This window comes from Sorex fumeus, unplaced genomic scaffold (genome assembly GCF_029834395.1).
Source record: "Sorex fumeus unplaced genomic scaffold, SorFum_2.1 ptg000003l, whole genome shotgun sequence".
Taxonomy (NCBI): domain Eukaryota; kingdom Metazoa; phylum Chordata; class Mammalia; order Eulipotyphla; family Soricidae; genus Sorex; species Sorex fumeus.
This window is the reverse complement of record NW_026606060.1, coordinates 53,297,215-53,312,292: the sequence shown is the minus strand read 5'-3', so window position 1 is coordinate 53,312,292 and position 15,078 is coordinate 53,297,215. Positions and strand designations below refer to the sequence as shown.

General features: G+C 42.4%; 1 protein-coding gene across 1 annotated transcript in view; it reads right to left on the bottom strand.

Moving 5' to 3' along the window:
• The window catches only part of POLR3B (RNA polymerase III subunit B), a 111,218-nt gene that overhangs the window by 39,269 nt on the left and 56,871 nt on the right, over window positions 1-15,078 (bottom strand). Inside the window, exons 17-19 of the mRNA XM_056118720.1 lie at window positions 13,155-13,229; window positions 12,128-12,226; window positions 7,172-7,299 (exon numbers count right to left, since the gene is read on the bottom strand). Coding sequence (XP_055974695.1) covers window positions 7,172-7,299; window positions 12,128-12,226; window positions 13,155-13,229 — 302 coding nt within the window. The remainder of the gene's footprint in view (window positions 1-7,171; window positions 7,300-12,127; window positions 12,227-13,154; window positions 13,230-15,078) is intronic.

The following is a 15,078-nucleotide window of genomic DNA, read 5'->3' as shown; positions in this document are numbered from 1 at the left end:
CATCCCTATAGTTTCAAGGATGTCCTTTCCTTACTACTAAGGGCATAGTATTTCTTACAAAGACAGATTTCCTTGGTCATTACTCTTTTTGGACAGGGGGTTGAAGAGGGATTTGGGCCACATCCAGCACTGCTCAGGAGGACTGTAAGGAGGGCCAGGCATCAAACTTGGGTTGGCCACATGCAAGGCAAGAGCCCCACCCACTGGACTATCTCTTTGGCCCAATCATAACTTTCTTAAGTCACAAGTTGGCAGAGAAAGCTATATATGGTAAGGTGAAAAAATAAAAACTTTTTTTATTCAAAAGTGAAATGCGTTAAGGTTGCAAGGATGTGAAGAGCTTGTGCAGTGAAAAGTTTTCTGTATTTATTTAACCATTTTCTTCTTCCATCCCCCAATCTATTTAATCTCTCAACATTACGTATTACAGCAAACTTCAGCCTCTTATAATAAATCAATTGATGAGTTCTGACAGATATATACACTTCTGAAATTCCCACAATCACAATGAGAACATTAGCGGGGGAGAGAGGGGCAGAGACCACCCAGGGGTCCCGGTTCCTGAGCGCAGCCCACCCCAGTGCAATCACCATCACTGCATGGCCCCCGACCCAGGCACAGAAGTGGGAGCACAAGAGACAGGGCTGTTGGGTGTGCACCAAAACTCACCCCACTGTGGCACCCCCAACTCCTCCCTGTGTTCCTGGACCCAAGCAACCATCGATCTGCTTTTGTTTGTTCTTAAATTTATCCGAGGTTATAGGTTAGCTTGACTTTCCTAGTATCTTACTGAATGAACCATTCAGGATGTAGGTCCGTGTGATGTCTACTCTTGGTTCCTGTGTGTGGGTGTTCATCAGTTCACTCCTCTTACTGCAGTAAGAACCACCGTGTGGGTATATGGCATACAAGTCCTTTCCACACTCATTTCTTCAGACCAAATACCCAGGAGTGGAATTTCTGGGTACTTTGGTAAGGGGATGATTAAGTGTAAAAAAAAAAAAATACTTAATTTTCTAAAGCGGTCACACCTGTTTACATCCCTACTCGAAATTCCTAAGCAGTGTGAATGTTTCAGATTCTCCCTTTGCCAGTCTTTTTTTCTGCTATGTCCTTCTAATAATTGTGTAGCAGTATTTCAATTTCAATTTGTATTTACCTGATAATCAATAATGTTGAACACATTTTCATAAGTGTATCGGTCACTCTTGTAATTCCTTGTGATATATCTGCTCATTATCTGTTTTTCCCATCTTTAAACTGAGTTGTCCTAGAGTTCTACATATGCAATTTTTTTTTTTTTTTGCTTTTGGGGTCAATCACACCTGGCGATGCAGAGGGGTTACTGCTGGCTCTGCACTCAGGATTTACTTCTGGCAGTGCTCAGGGGAGCATATGGGATGCTGGGAATCGAACCCGGGTTGGCCGCGTGCAAGGCAAACGCCCTACCGGCTGTGCTACTGTTCCAGCCCCCATATGCAAATTTTTTATCAGGGATATTCATCGCAAATAGTGTATCCAATTCTGGAACTTAACTGTGTCTATTTCAAAGATCAATACTTTGATTTTAAAAAAGTTCAAGTTATTTAGTCTTTTAAAAATATTTTATGCTTTGGAGGCTGGAGAGATAGCACAGCGGGTAGGGCGTTTGCCTCACATACAGCTGACCCGGGTTTGATTCCCAGCATCCCATATGGTCCCCTGAGCACCGCCAGGAGTGACTCCTGAGTGCAGAACCAGGAGCCCTGTGCATCGCCGGGTGTGACCCCCCCCCAAAAAAAAAGTATGCTTTGTATTTAAGAAACCCTATATCAAAGTCATGAAATTTCCTTAAGTTTTACAGTTTTGTCTTATATTTACCTGACACAGCATTAAAAAACAGTTGCTGTTAAATGTGTGCATCTACTTCTGGACTCGTACATCTACACTGTTAAATGTGTGCATCTACTTCTGGACTCGTACATCTACACTGTATGCACCCTTATGTCAGGATCATACTGACTTTTACTGTGGCTTTATGGTAAGCCTTTTACTTTTTTTTTAATATTACAAGACTTTTATTTGTTAATGTTACATAAGAAATTTAAGCAAGTTACACTCTTAAAAAAACCAACTCTAAATAATGCATTTTAAGAGGATGCCTTCCCTCTCTTACTCCTCCCCTCCCCTACCCCACATGAAAAATAATCTAAGAGAAGTAACCCAAATACAAAGTTTTGCAGAATCCTTCATCCAGCGTGCTTACATGATGGTTAGGTTAATACTGCCTTTTTATGAATTTTCTCTTTCCTACTTAAAAATTTTTTGTAGCTTCATCACAAAAAATTCAGTTAAAAAACTTTGATATGCTGAAAAATACTTCCCCCCCTCCCTCACAGCACTGTCATACAGAACAGAGAATAATCAAGAGCAGATTGTTAATCTAGATGAAGCGGTCTTCAAATTATACCCAGACACACAGTGGTTCATCTACCCTTCCCCCTGCCCCCTTCTTGCAAGAACTTAAAGACAAAATTTATGGTAAATCTTAACATGATATTGGAAAAGCCTTCCAATTGCATCCTTTGTTTGAAAGATTCTTTTCTAAAATCTGCATTTGGTTTCTTAACAATGAAATCTCAGGTACTCCGAGATTTGAACACATAAGAATTCCTTCCTCTACCTGTGGAGCTACTGCTAAGCTCAGCAGAGAGACAGAACAATGACTAACAGACACATACTCCCCGCGTGGACCACACAGTCTCCCAGGAAGGCATCTCCTGTGATGCAGAACGAAAAGGAAAAAAGGAGAGAAGATAGTTTCTGTCCACAAGAATTTAGTATGGCATAAAAAGATCTAACGTAACCTTTTACAAGCCACCAAAACAAGAATTCTCTGTCAGAAACAAACTAAAAACAAAACAAAAAAGGTATTGTTGTTCCAGAGAGAGAAAGAGAGGAGAGTGGGTAAGAGGCGGTCTGATCGGCAACCCAAGCACTGCCAGGAGTGACCCCTGCCAGGTGGAGCCCAAACACACTCACCCTCCCATCAACAGGGATTATCATGTATAACTGGAGTCACATTATTATGTATGACTAAAAAAAGAAATGCAAGTATTTGGACATGTATTGGCCACAACATCATGATTAATATGAATATCAGTGGTGTAACTAAAGAAAAAAACCACTAATGATTGCCTCACAACATCACCATGTACCTCTACCAGTATTCCTTTTTAACACTCTAGCCTCAGAAAACAGTACGAGAGCTCATATCTAAAACAGCTACAATGACTGAGAAAAATATTTTGAGCAACAGCAGAATTATAAATAAGAAGTTCCAGGGACAATGATGTGGTCGAGACTGCTTTTCATTTTGAGTCCCAAATGGACAAAGAAAACAAACACATGCGTGTACACACACACACACACGCACACACACACACACGCACGCAAACTGAAAGTGTGGGAGGAGAAAGTGCTGAATGAAATAAAATGTCGCACTGTATCCCATCCTACTGTAAAGTGTGTGTGTGGCGGGGGGGAGGGCTACAAGGGAAAGAGCAATCTGCTTAGGAAAAGCAACTATTGAAAACAAAAACAGAAGCAGTGTTAGTTCCCGAGTACATATGAAAAAAAAAAAAGAAAGAAAAAAAAAGTTCCAGCAATTTGGAGTTGAAGGGGAAAGGGGGCGGGGGGGGGGGGGGTGGTGAGAAGCAACCGGGGCGCGGGGAGGTTTCTGATGCATATTCATTAATTACGCTGATAGTGACTGAAAGATCCTTTTTAACAGGGGAAAGTGCCCCACTAGAGGATTGCCAACTAATAAAACGGGCAGGATATGAAAGCGTGACTCATGTGAACTCGGTGTCTGGTGCCAGGGAGACTGCGCCCAACGTGGCCCCGACACACAGGCTTACTTGTAGCAGCGAGGGGCTGAGCCCTGGGCCCTTTCACACACACCTACATGCCGGCTTACTCTGACCCTGGCACAGCACAGCCCCAGCCACGGGAGGGAGCTGCTTCTAAGGAGCACCATGCGGAAACTTGGGTTTCATTAATGACAGTAACTTCGAACTACCCCTCTGCTGGCATCTCATACTCGATTCCAGTCAGCTCTCTCCAACAATCAGGGGAAGGTTCTTGGTCTCCAGGGTTTGTTTTGCTTCGATCTCCTGTTGTGGGTTAGGAGAAAACTACTTTCTCTTGTTCCTTCATACAGTTGAGGGGGAGAAGCTTGTGGTGAATAGTAGATTAAAAAAAAAAAACTCTAGGCTAGCTGGCTGGAATTCAGGGATGATTCTAGGCTGCTGTCTTCAACTTCCCACATGGATGAACAAAGTTGAACAGCAACTAAAATGCTGTTTCATGCTTTGGTTAGGTTTGGTGGTACTCGGAGTACTCCCAGCTCCATGCATCAGTGGCACTGGGGACCCATGTGGGGCAAGGGATCGAACCTGGGCCACCCCATGCAAAGCACGTATTCAGCCCACTGAGCTCTCCCTCTCTCTCTGGTTCAGTATGCAAACTATTATTATTGTTTTAAATGAATATTGTTCTGAAATTCACAAGGAGTCCAGGCTACATATTGTCACCAACAAAGGCACAAGTTTAAAACAGGATTCCCTGGATTCCAGTTGTCAAAGCCGCACCGCAATAAAATAGCTGGACTGGGAGAAGTCCAACTCAGAGAACTAGGTCTTCTTGAGAGCCTGGGTCTTTGCTGCGGGATTCCTTTTTCCCTCTGCCAACCTCTTCCTTTTGTGTCTTTCTCATATAGACCTCGCTCAATACTTCTACAGCTATTTCAGTGTCCAAAGGGAAAAAAATGCGCTCATATTATGTGCTAACTTTAAATGCACTTTTATCTCACTGCTTTTCTTTCCAGTCAGGTGTTTTATAATAACAAACAGTGACAAAAGCTTTTTTATAATTATTATTACTTAAGATATTCAGTGGCTTTTGTCTTCCTAGCGTCAGCAGTAACGTCAGCGGATTGTATCCAAGGAGCTAAATGTGCAGGACCCAGGGTCAGAGCAGCTGAATACACCAACCTCAGAAAACACAGACAATGAATTGCAAATGACACTCAAAACAAAACGAGAAAAAAAACCTTCACACAGAAAACTACAAAAGAACTCTACAGACACTGAATTGGCTTTCTGTACACACTGATCCTGCTTAACTGTGTGTGGTAACGAAGCAAACGTTTCAGATACTCATGGGCACAAAATAAAGGCTTTCTTTTTTTTTTTCCTGCAGGAAAGGAAGTGACAAAAACCAAAAGTATTATTTGTCTCTAGATTCCTTCTGGAAAATTAAAAAAAAAAAAAAGACTCTCCAAAGTGGAGCTAGATAGAGACAGCCTTTTCTGTTTCCGTCTCCAAACACACTAAAAGCGGCATTGGCGATAAAGTGATTAGTCTTCCGTTAATTCTGCTGAAGGTTCTGCACAAAAGGTGCATTGTTTCAGCCGGGATTCACATCATGAAACAAAATGGTTTGGTAAATCCAGTCGAAGTGATAGCCCTTTCATGACACACAGGGTTCCGTACTGTATATCTCCACTTGTTAGCAAGTCAGAAGCACAAGCGGGAAATCGGCCTGCTCTGCTGCCGAGGATGAATGGGAAAGGCTGAATTGATGAGCCGCTGTTTAGATTTTCCCACTGGGAATCGTTCTGAGCTGTCCAGGCATTACATCATTCAGGTAAATGGGAACAGGACAACATGCTTCTTATTTCTTCGTGGCAAACCAAAGAGCAATATAAAAATCTCAGAAAGAAATATGTGCTATCTGTAAGGAAAACTAGGGTTTCTTAATTGCTAAGTTGTGGCCCCCAACAGCTGATTTTTGTAACAGAGAAGCTAACTGCATCCTGGCTGTTATCCAAAGGCACTACAAAAAACCTTTTATGGTTTCTTTATGTAGTTCCTTGCATCAGACTTTAAATCAGAGATGACGGGTCATACTGATGTCATAAGCATACATGTGGGTAGATTTTATTAAATTTATTAGGATTACAGTTATTGAAAAAAATACTTCAAAAAAAAGTTTTATAAGCAGGGTCAGTGATGTGGATCAGAGGTAGAAACATTAACGTCTGAGGCCTTGGGTTCAAGCCCCAGCACCGTAAAAGAAAAAAAAAGTTTGTAACTAAAATAACTTTTTTTTTTTTGACTTCTGTACCACCTTCAAGATAAAGTTCAGACACCTTTATGCATTTCTTTTAAGGACTCCTCTTCAACACACCGCCCCACTAGCACAACCCCAAATAAGCGTTAGGTAAGACTTTCCTACGTGGTATTTGCTTCTATTCCACGACTTCTAGAAGCCGCCTATCAAGGCACAGTTTCAGTTCTATCTAGGAGATGTTCCCTGCAACCTAAGTGACCTTCCTCCTTGGATTTCTTTAGATCCTGGCTATCGCTCTCTAACTGCACTGACTACAGTACGGCGAATTACTATTTTGGTGGTCTCTCCTGCTAGATTATGCGCTGCTGGAGGACAGGGCATTAGCGCATCAATATTTTCAGATTCCAACTTCAGTGTCTAGGTTACAATTAACGTTCAATGAATGTTATGAGTGGATGGAGAGTTGGATGAAAGAAAAGTAAGAAAAAGCAAGAAAAATGAATTTGAAAATTTATGTGTCAAGAAGTGGCTATTTGAGAAGCGACAGATGTAACTGCAGAGATAAAATGGGTTTCAATGACCGTCACCTAGACCGAAGGTCTTTCAATCACCACCTGATGGTTCACAGATGTGAAAAGGGTGAAAGCCCCTGTTCCAAAATTATCGAGCATAATCTGATGCACACCAAGCATCTACGTCTCTATTTCCTTTCCCTTGGTGACCTTCACCCCCGTTTTTTTTTTTTTCACCTGTTTTCTACTTCTCCTGGTGAACAACTGCTACAGGGTTTCTCTTCCTAGCTGCCTTCCATAACTGTGACATTTATTACAGGTACTTGTCTGCTCAATGGAACCAGTTCAGAAGGGTTTCCCCGATTTTGTTTAAGCCTTAGACGTAACCGAGAAGCACTGAATTATTCCACATGCACCTCTCCGAGCTCGATTATGTTCAAGCGTCATGTAATGCCTAAATTGGCAAACCTGGCATCCTAGTAAGAATAAAGATGCTAAGTCTTTTCTGCAAGTATTTGGAACCAAATTCAAGAAGGAAATCTCACCCATGGCTTGCTTCCCCATGGCACACTGATAGGTGTTCCTTGGGGACTGGTTATGATGAGGGTAAGGGATGAGGCCAGCGCAGACACCAAGAAGAGTGAAGGGTTCAATCTCCAGGTGGGTGGTGTCCCTAGAAAGTGAATAAGAGTCAGACATCTGAAACTCTAGCACTAAAACAAATAGCTCTCTTTTTTTCTTTTCCATATCTAGCGTCATGGTTATAGTTCTTCAATTAACTTTTCTTAACTTGCATTATTAATTTATTTAAAAGAAGCATCTCTTAAAGAATATAAAGATTATTACCATGTAGGTCCCCAAAGGGGTTGACATAATGTTTATATAAATTTTCATACAAATATATATTCACAAAAATATAAGTTACTTATAAAATACAATTGACATAATAAGCCCTCAAAATAGAAATTGATCCTATTAAGATGGATAAAATAAAATCATAATAAATTTTAAGACTTTAAAAATGGATATTATTATTTATAGAAATATAAGAGAAGGGGGCTGGAGTGATAGCACAATGGGGAGGGTGTTTGCCTTGCACGCAGCCAACCCGGGTTCGATTCCTCCGCCCCTCTCGGAGAGCCCAGCAAGCTATCAAGAGTATCTTGCCTGCATGGCTAAGCCTGGCAAGCTACCTGTGACATATCTAATATGCCAAACACAGTAATAAGTATCACAATGGAGATGTTACTGGGCCTGCCCGAGCAAATCGATGAACAATGGGAGGACAGTGACAGTGACAGTGATTCTTTTAGCATACGGACTATAGTAGCAACAATATGTACATTGCATGAATAAGCCGTTTTCCCTCACTTTTCCAACTTTTTTCAGTAAGAAAGTTATAGTACCACTTTAGCAAGAGGACCTAATTACTACAATTACTATAGATCTATGGGAATCAGTACTATAACCACTAGCCAACTGTCACTGAAGAGCTCTAGGAATGTTAGAATCATGGAAAAAATGAACTTAAATCATTTTAATTTACCTTAATTTGAAAAACTTAAAATAATGGAGCTATTCAATTATTTAGTTCAGGTAGTTTTAAATTGTTTGTAGCAACTTATATTTTAAAATCTACTATAATGTATTTTTACTGACCTGTCTGCTACATATAACGTACACAGAGTAAAACTTTACCCGAAAATGTGCTAGAAATCTTGTTGCTTCCATAATCTATCTTTGCAGAAAGCCTCCTTTTGGCTAAGCTATTTCCGTTTGTATTTGTGGCTGTGACTGACCCCAGGGCCAACACAGTTTGTAAAGCATGCAGTGCCCCTGAGCTACATCCTCGACCTCAACCCAGACCTTTTGGACAGGGCAGAGCAGCAAGACAGTTTTTAGGCCTTCTCCGACAGCAGCAGCTATCACTTTCAAGAGCTATGTCTGCAGAGACCCTGTGTTCCTTCTTCAGTTATTTCTGACAAGTAAGTAGATGGTCCATAGTACTAGTGAGGAGCAGTGACTTCCAAGATAGCCCACTGCTTCATGGAAAAACTAGTTGTAATGTATGTGGTAAACAGATCTCCCCCTTGGCCAGTTAGCATCTTTTTATATTATTATTATTACTTATTTTTTTTTTTTTTTGGATACGCATGGATTGAATTATGCCCCTGTTTGGTTAGAAATGATGTCTTGCACATGTATCTTGGAGAAAAGCTTTGGCCTTTGGCCTTAGGACTGAGGAGAACCCCAATCCTCTTGATTAGCAGAGAGGTCAAAGGATCTATTTTGTTTTGTTGTTGTTGTTGTTGTTGCTGTTGTTTGCTTTTGTTTGGGGCATATCCAGAGGTATTCAGGTGTCCCTCCTGTCTCGGCACTCAGGAATTTTACTCCTGGTGATGCTTAAGAACCATGTGGGATACCAGGGCTTGCACTGGGCCAGTCACATGTAAGCACCCTACCCTCTGCAATTTTTTTACTTAAAAAAAAAAAAGCAAGCTTTTAGTGACATTTTATATATTTTATAACCTAGAATAAAACAGAATTTGTTTAAAATGCACTTCACTATGTAAGTCTAGGCAATGTGACATTCTCAAGTAAATAAAACCTTTTTCAGGTATTAGGGTAAGCTATAAAGGACAAGGGTAAATAAACACTGAAGTTTCTTCCTTTTTTTTTTCCATGACAATAAAATGCATAAAGATCATGTGTTATCTAAAAATTACTGAAGCTCCTACCACTCTGGACTGTGGTTTACAAAAATAGGAGGCTACCATAAATTCCCATCCTGAACAGGAATTCAAAAATTTATCAGTAGAAGACAAGCTACATAAACTATGCATAGATAGTACAATTAAAAAATTACATAGTATCTGCCCGTACTTACCAAAAAATACTAACATGGAAAAATTTTCAAATTCTTAATAATGCTAAGTGTAAAGACCAAAGCTCTGAAAATCTATGGCTATTGTCTTACTCATTGTGTAGGACCATGTATGTATGTTTATATTCACTAAAAAAAAAAATGTCTAGGGACTGGAGAGAGCATACAGCCCATAGGGTGCTTGCCTTGCATTATGGACAACCTGGGTTCGATTCCTGGCATCCCAGATGGTCCCCTGAGCGCCGCCAGGGACAATTCCTAAGTACAGAACCAGGAGTAAGCTCTGAGCATCAGAGGCTGATTTTCGACCCAAAATCCAAAAAAAGAAAAGAAGTCTAAAAGAGTGAATAGAGATGTGACTCAAGTGGTAGGGTGGGGCCTAGGGCTTAATCCCTGGCATCACATTCCTCTCCCCTCTGCACCCGGAATAATAATAATGATAAAGATCTAGCAGAGAACATAAAACACATTTGCACTAGCTATTTGGGAGGGCAGAATGGGGAAGGAAGTGGATTCAACCTTCACTTTAAACATTTTTATACTTTTAAAAATGTAACGTGTGTAAATTAAGTAACACTTGTGTTTTTAAAACAAAATGAATTTGACGAATGAGGTTGCTTGGTGATACCGACAGTCATTTCATTTACAGCAGCAAACAATATAGAAAGTTGCTGTTTTCAATGAAGCTTCTGGGGGGCAAGAGAATAAGTTCACAGAGATGACCAAAAATACCTATTTTACCGCAAGGTGATCAGGACTAGAATAAGGAAGCTGAGAAGAGGGGTAGGCAGGGGAGTTGTTTCAACTGGACACGGGGCAGTCGGGAAAACTCACTGAGAAGGGGACAGGTGGGCAGAGGGCGGCGGGGAGCAAGGGAGGGCGGGGAGGACTCAGCGGGAGGCTGCGTAAGAAGCCAGGCAGGCACAGCTGCCCAAGCGCTCCAAGCAGCAGCAGCCTCGGTGGCCAGAACCCACTGGGGGCGTGGGGGAGGGGTCAAGGAGGTGTGCGAGCCGCTGCGGGGAACTTGAGGTCTTCTAGGCAACGTCAGAGGGAGATGGAAGGAGAGTCCCTGAGGGGGCACAAGAGAAGTGGCGAGACCACTCTGGTTTGTAGGGACAGACCTCTATGAGGACAAGAGACAGTCAAGAGACTTTTGTCAGAACCAGGCACGCGTAGCAGCAGCCCCGACTGGGTGGGCAGGTGGAGGTGGTGATGAGCTAGGAGCAGGCGCAGAAGAAACTGGAATGGGTTGGCTCTAGATACAGCAGACAACTGGAGGCACCAAGGCAGAAACTAAGTAAGCAGAAGGGCGGAATTGGTATTAACAGGGGTCCTATAGAGAGTCTCCATCATAGTCAGGCAACCTTAAAATAATGGGAATAAAATCAGCACTTTAAGAGACTCACACTTGGAAAGAAAGAAAATGCCAATTGAGAGCTTGAGCGCTAGCAGAGAGATTAAGGCACTTGCCTTGCCTCCGCTGACCCGGGTTTGAATCCACAGCACTGCCAGGGGTCACTCGTAAGCAGGGAGCGGGAAGCAGTCCCTGAGCACAGCTGGGGCAAACCCCCCCCCCCCCCCCCACTGGAAAGCATCATTTATTATGTATTTATTTCGGTTTTAGGGCCACAGCTGGCAGTGCTCAAAGCTTACTCCTGGCAAGACTTGTGGGACCACATGGGATGCCAAAGATCAACCACTTGCAAGGCAAGCATCCTACCCACTGCACTATCTCTCCGGCCTACAGCATTATTTATTAACTTTGAATGAAACAAAAACAAAGTGTCATGTTTCGTCTGCTGCCAGAAAACAGAAAAAGGTTTGGTTTTGGTTGAAGATACAGTTATTACATGGTATTATTAAATTTCCTAGTTACTTAACAATATAACTGCAAAAACTCCAGTTTCAGGTAAGTGGTCCACCAGCCCATGCATTAGATAACAAATAAAAACGTCCTTTAATGTACTCCACATGGGACGCAGATGCCTCTAAAAATATCGCTGTTCTAGAAGAAACATCATGAACATATTATTATTTCATGTTTATGCTACACAGAAGTTTAGAGATATCTTTACAACATACTATGCAGGGAATTCCACACTGACAATAAGGTTTCAGATGTTCGCTGCCAAAATCCTCTCTAGAAGCACTAGTAAGATCTTTTCCTAGGGTGGTGTTGGGGAGGTAGGGGCCCACCCTGGCGGTGCTCATAGGGCTTTAAAGAGCTGAGGAAGGAAGTGGGGTTCTTGCATGCAAAATCCTTAATAGTCCTCGGAGCTGTCTCCCTGGCTGTGGAGGTGAATATACATTCACGTGGTCTGATCAGTTAGTCCAATGATGGTTAACAAGTTATGAATTACCGAAATCAAAGAAGCAATTCCATCTAAATAATACGGTCAGTCTCTTAAGTAAATCATAAGGATGATTATATCCAAAGATGATTCATTAGAAGCCTCATGGCTCTCCACAGACCAACGATGAGTCCTGTTTCGTTATAAAATAGTATACAGTACTTCTAGAGGTTCCTACTAAAGTATACATTGAAGAACTGAAGAGGCAATGAACAAAGAAGGTATGTTTCCTAATTAGAGAATGCGTTATACTGGATCCTACTTACTTGTTAATTGTGTGTTCATAGAGTGCAATATTACAATCATTTTCTTCATTGACATCTAAATATTCAACCAGACTCTCATGTAAGAAATCTTCAAAATTCCTGGGAAAACAGAGATGGGTATTAGTAAAAAGCATTTTCCTGCAGAAATTTATGGAGGACACTGTTTTTCCTTTAGGCCCATAGCACTTTACTCTCTCAGAGTATCAATACTTAGAGAAAACTGAAAACTGTTGTTAGATCAGAAATGGCTGATGTAGGGGGCTGGAGCGATAGCACAGCAGGTAGGTCATTTGCCTTGCACACGGCTGATCTGGGTTCAATTCCCAGCATCCTATATGGTCCCCTGAGCACCGCCAGGAGTAATTCCTGAGCGCAGAGCCAGGAGTAACCCCTGAGCATCGCTGAGTGTGACCCCCCACACCCCCCCAAAAAAGAAATTGCTGATGTAATACACAGAGGAATGTCTATGATTCTTGTCACTCTAGTTCTTACTTTATTTTATTTTTTTGCTTTTTGCGTCACACTCAGCAATGCGCAGGGGTTACTCCTGGCTCATGCACTCAGGAATTACTCCTGGTGGTGCTCAGGGGACCATATGGGATGCTGGGAATTGAATCTAGGTTGGCCTCATGCAAGCAAATGCCCAACCCTCTGTGCTATCACTCCAGCCCCTAGTCCTTACTTTTAAAAGGACTGTGACTTTAGAAATCTATGATGAGAAACCCACAGTGTCTAATACATCATATCATATCAGATTGCCAAGAGCCCTTCCCTTTATAGAAACACTCAAGAGTTTCCTAATGTAGTCCCAGACTTTAGTCCTCAAGATCTAAAGTGATGATGAACATTTAACAATGTCCAAGCAAATTTACACGGAAAGTACGTTTCTAGTAGGCTGATGGGGAGAAATTAAGACTAAGAGCAAAAACACCCTTTCCTTAAAGCTGGGATCAGATAATGTGACTTCTAATTAAATCGTGTGGACACGCAAGATCGAGGCTGAGGAGTTTTGCTCTGGGACATTTACCTGTAGCCTTGAGCTAGCTCCTCCATGTGCTTATTTGTGACTGCAGGCTTCTGTTTCTTGACAATTATGTAGGGCCTGAAATGGAAAAGAAAAAGAACAAATTCATAGCAGTTTGACAGAAATTGCCCAGAGTGAAATGAGGGAAGCAAGACACAAAGACACATAACCCAACTGTGTGGACGGGGTTTTCCTGCACTCTGACTATCCGCGTCATCCCTACATCCATCTACCAGCACTGAGTGTGAATATGTATGCATGCACATCACACACACACACACACACACACACACACACACACACACACACACACACTCACAGTCCTTCCTCCAAATATTCAGGAAAAATATTAGTTTTAGTTGAAAGGCAACACAAAAAGGTTACTCAATAAAGCCTAGAAAGGAAAGTCTCCCATAGAACTTTTGAAAACTCTGGCAATGCGTCGTTCTAAAGGCATCCTCTGATTTCACACTGGGAATACGTGGCCACTTACCACAGTGTCGGCAGGTGAGGACAACTCTGATGGAGGCCAACAACGGCCTCTGTGAAAGGGCGTGGAGAGCATCAGTTCTCTTGAACATTCTAAGTAAGGACGAGCATCCCTGAGCCACCCACCCTAGCCCAATGACCAAAGAGAAAGGTTGTAAGCTGGCAAAAAACATAATCCTTCACTTTGTGATACGCAGTGACACATAACGGGTAGGAGATAGAAGGAGCTCTTGGGCTACGGGGTCCAGATTAACCTGTAACTGTCAGTGGTGATTTGCCTCTGAGGGCTTCCCCACCACAAGGAAACGCCAGCACAAAGGATGGCATGTGGCCTGCAACGTCGAGGGCTGTTGCTATTTGGACAGGGAAGTTCTCAGAGAGGAGCAGGTCAGCCCCAGACACTTGTGCGCTTTGCCCTAGAGTCCAAAGAACTGTGTGAAGACAAATGAGCACTTGCCAACAGTTCAGAAGAGCTGCACAATGACAGAAGGAGAGCACAAGCTGCTGAAAACTGAACGGGAGAAAAGTTCATGGAAACCGGAGTTACCTGGAAATTCAGGGCCCTTCCTGACAAGGAAGCAGAGCAACTCTGCCCTCCACTCAGGGGTTGCAGCTTAGTTACGCTAACTGCAGTCAAGAGACTGAAAAGTTAGGACCGAAATGGGCACAGGAGAGGGAAAGATCATCATACTCAACTACTTCAGTTACCTCTGACTTCACTCAAGAAATCCCACTAATTCTTCCCGCCAGGCCAGATCTACATATGGCATTGCAGCATCACCATTAAAAAAAATCTGGTTTTAGCATACACCATATTTTGTTGGGAATAATAAAAGCGGTAAATCTAGAAAAATGTCACTGTTTTTCCAGACACTGAACCATATCATTAACAGCTATAAATAAGTAAATATGAATGCCTGTGCATGTAAATGCCTCAGATCCATTAGTTCCTAGGACAAATTATATATTTTTCCAACCAAGAAAACCCAGCTCAGGCATTTACGTAATAAATTCAGAGCCACACAAACCAAAAAGTGGGAAATTAGGATCCAAACAGCTTGAGTATCAATACTGAGGCTCTGGTTGCAAATGAAAACTAGCATAGCAGAAGACTCTCGTAAGAGGACAAAAATGAAAGGAAAGGGTGAAATGTTTAGCTTCAGGAAGAAAAGGTGCTAGAACAGTCTCCCCGGGGGCAGGCAAGGGGCACAAGGGCAATCTCTGGCATGATGCTGTCGGCATGGGGAGGTCCCAGGCCCTCTCCGAACTCGGGTTACTCCACGAGGTCCAAATTCTGTCAGGAGAGGGCCTGACTTCGTCTGAGCCACACACTTGATTTCCGGCTAGGCAGGAGTTCCCAAAGGCGGATGAGAAACGGATGCTGGGGAGTGACAGCCCACCGAGTTCAGGCCCACGCTCTCTCTCCCACATAATTGTG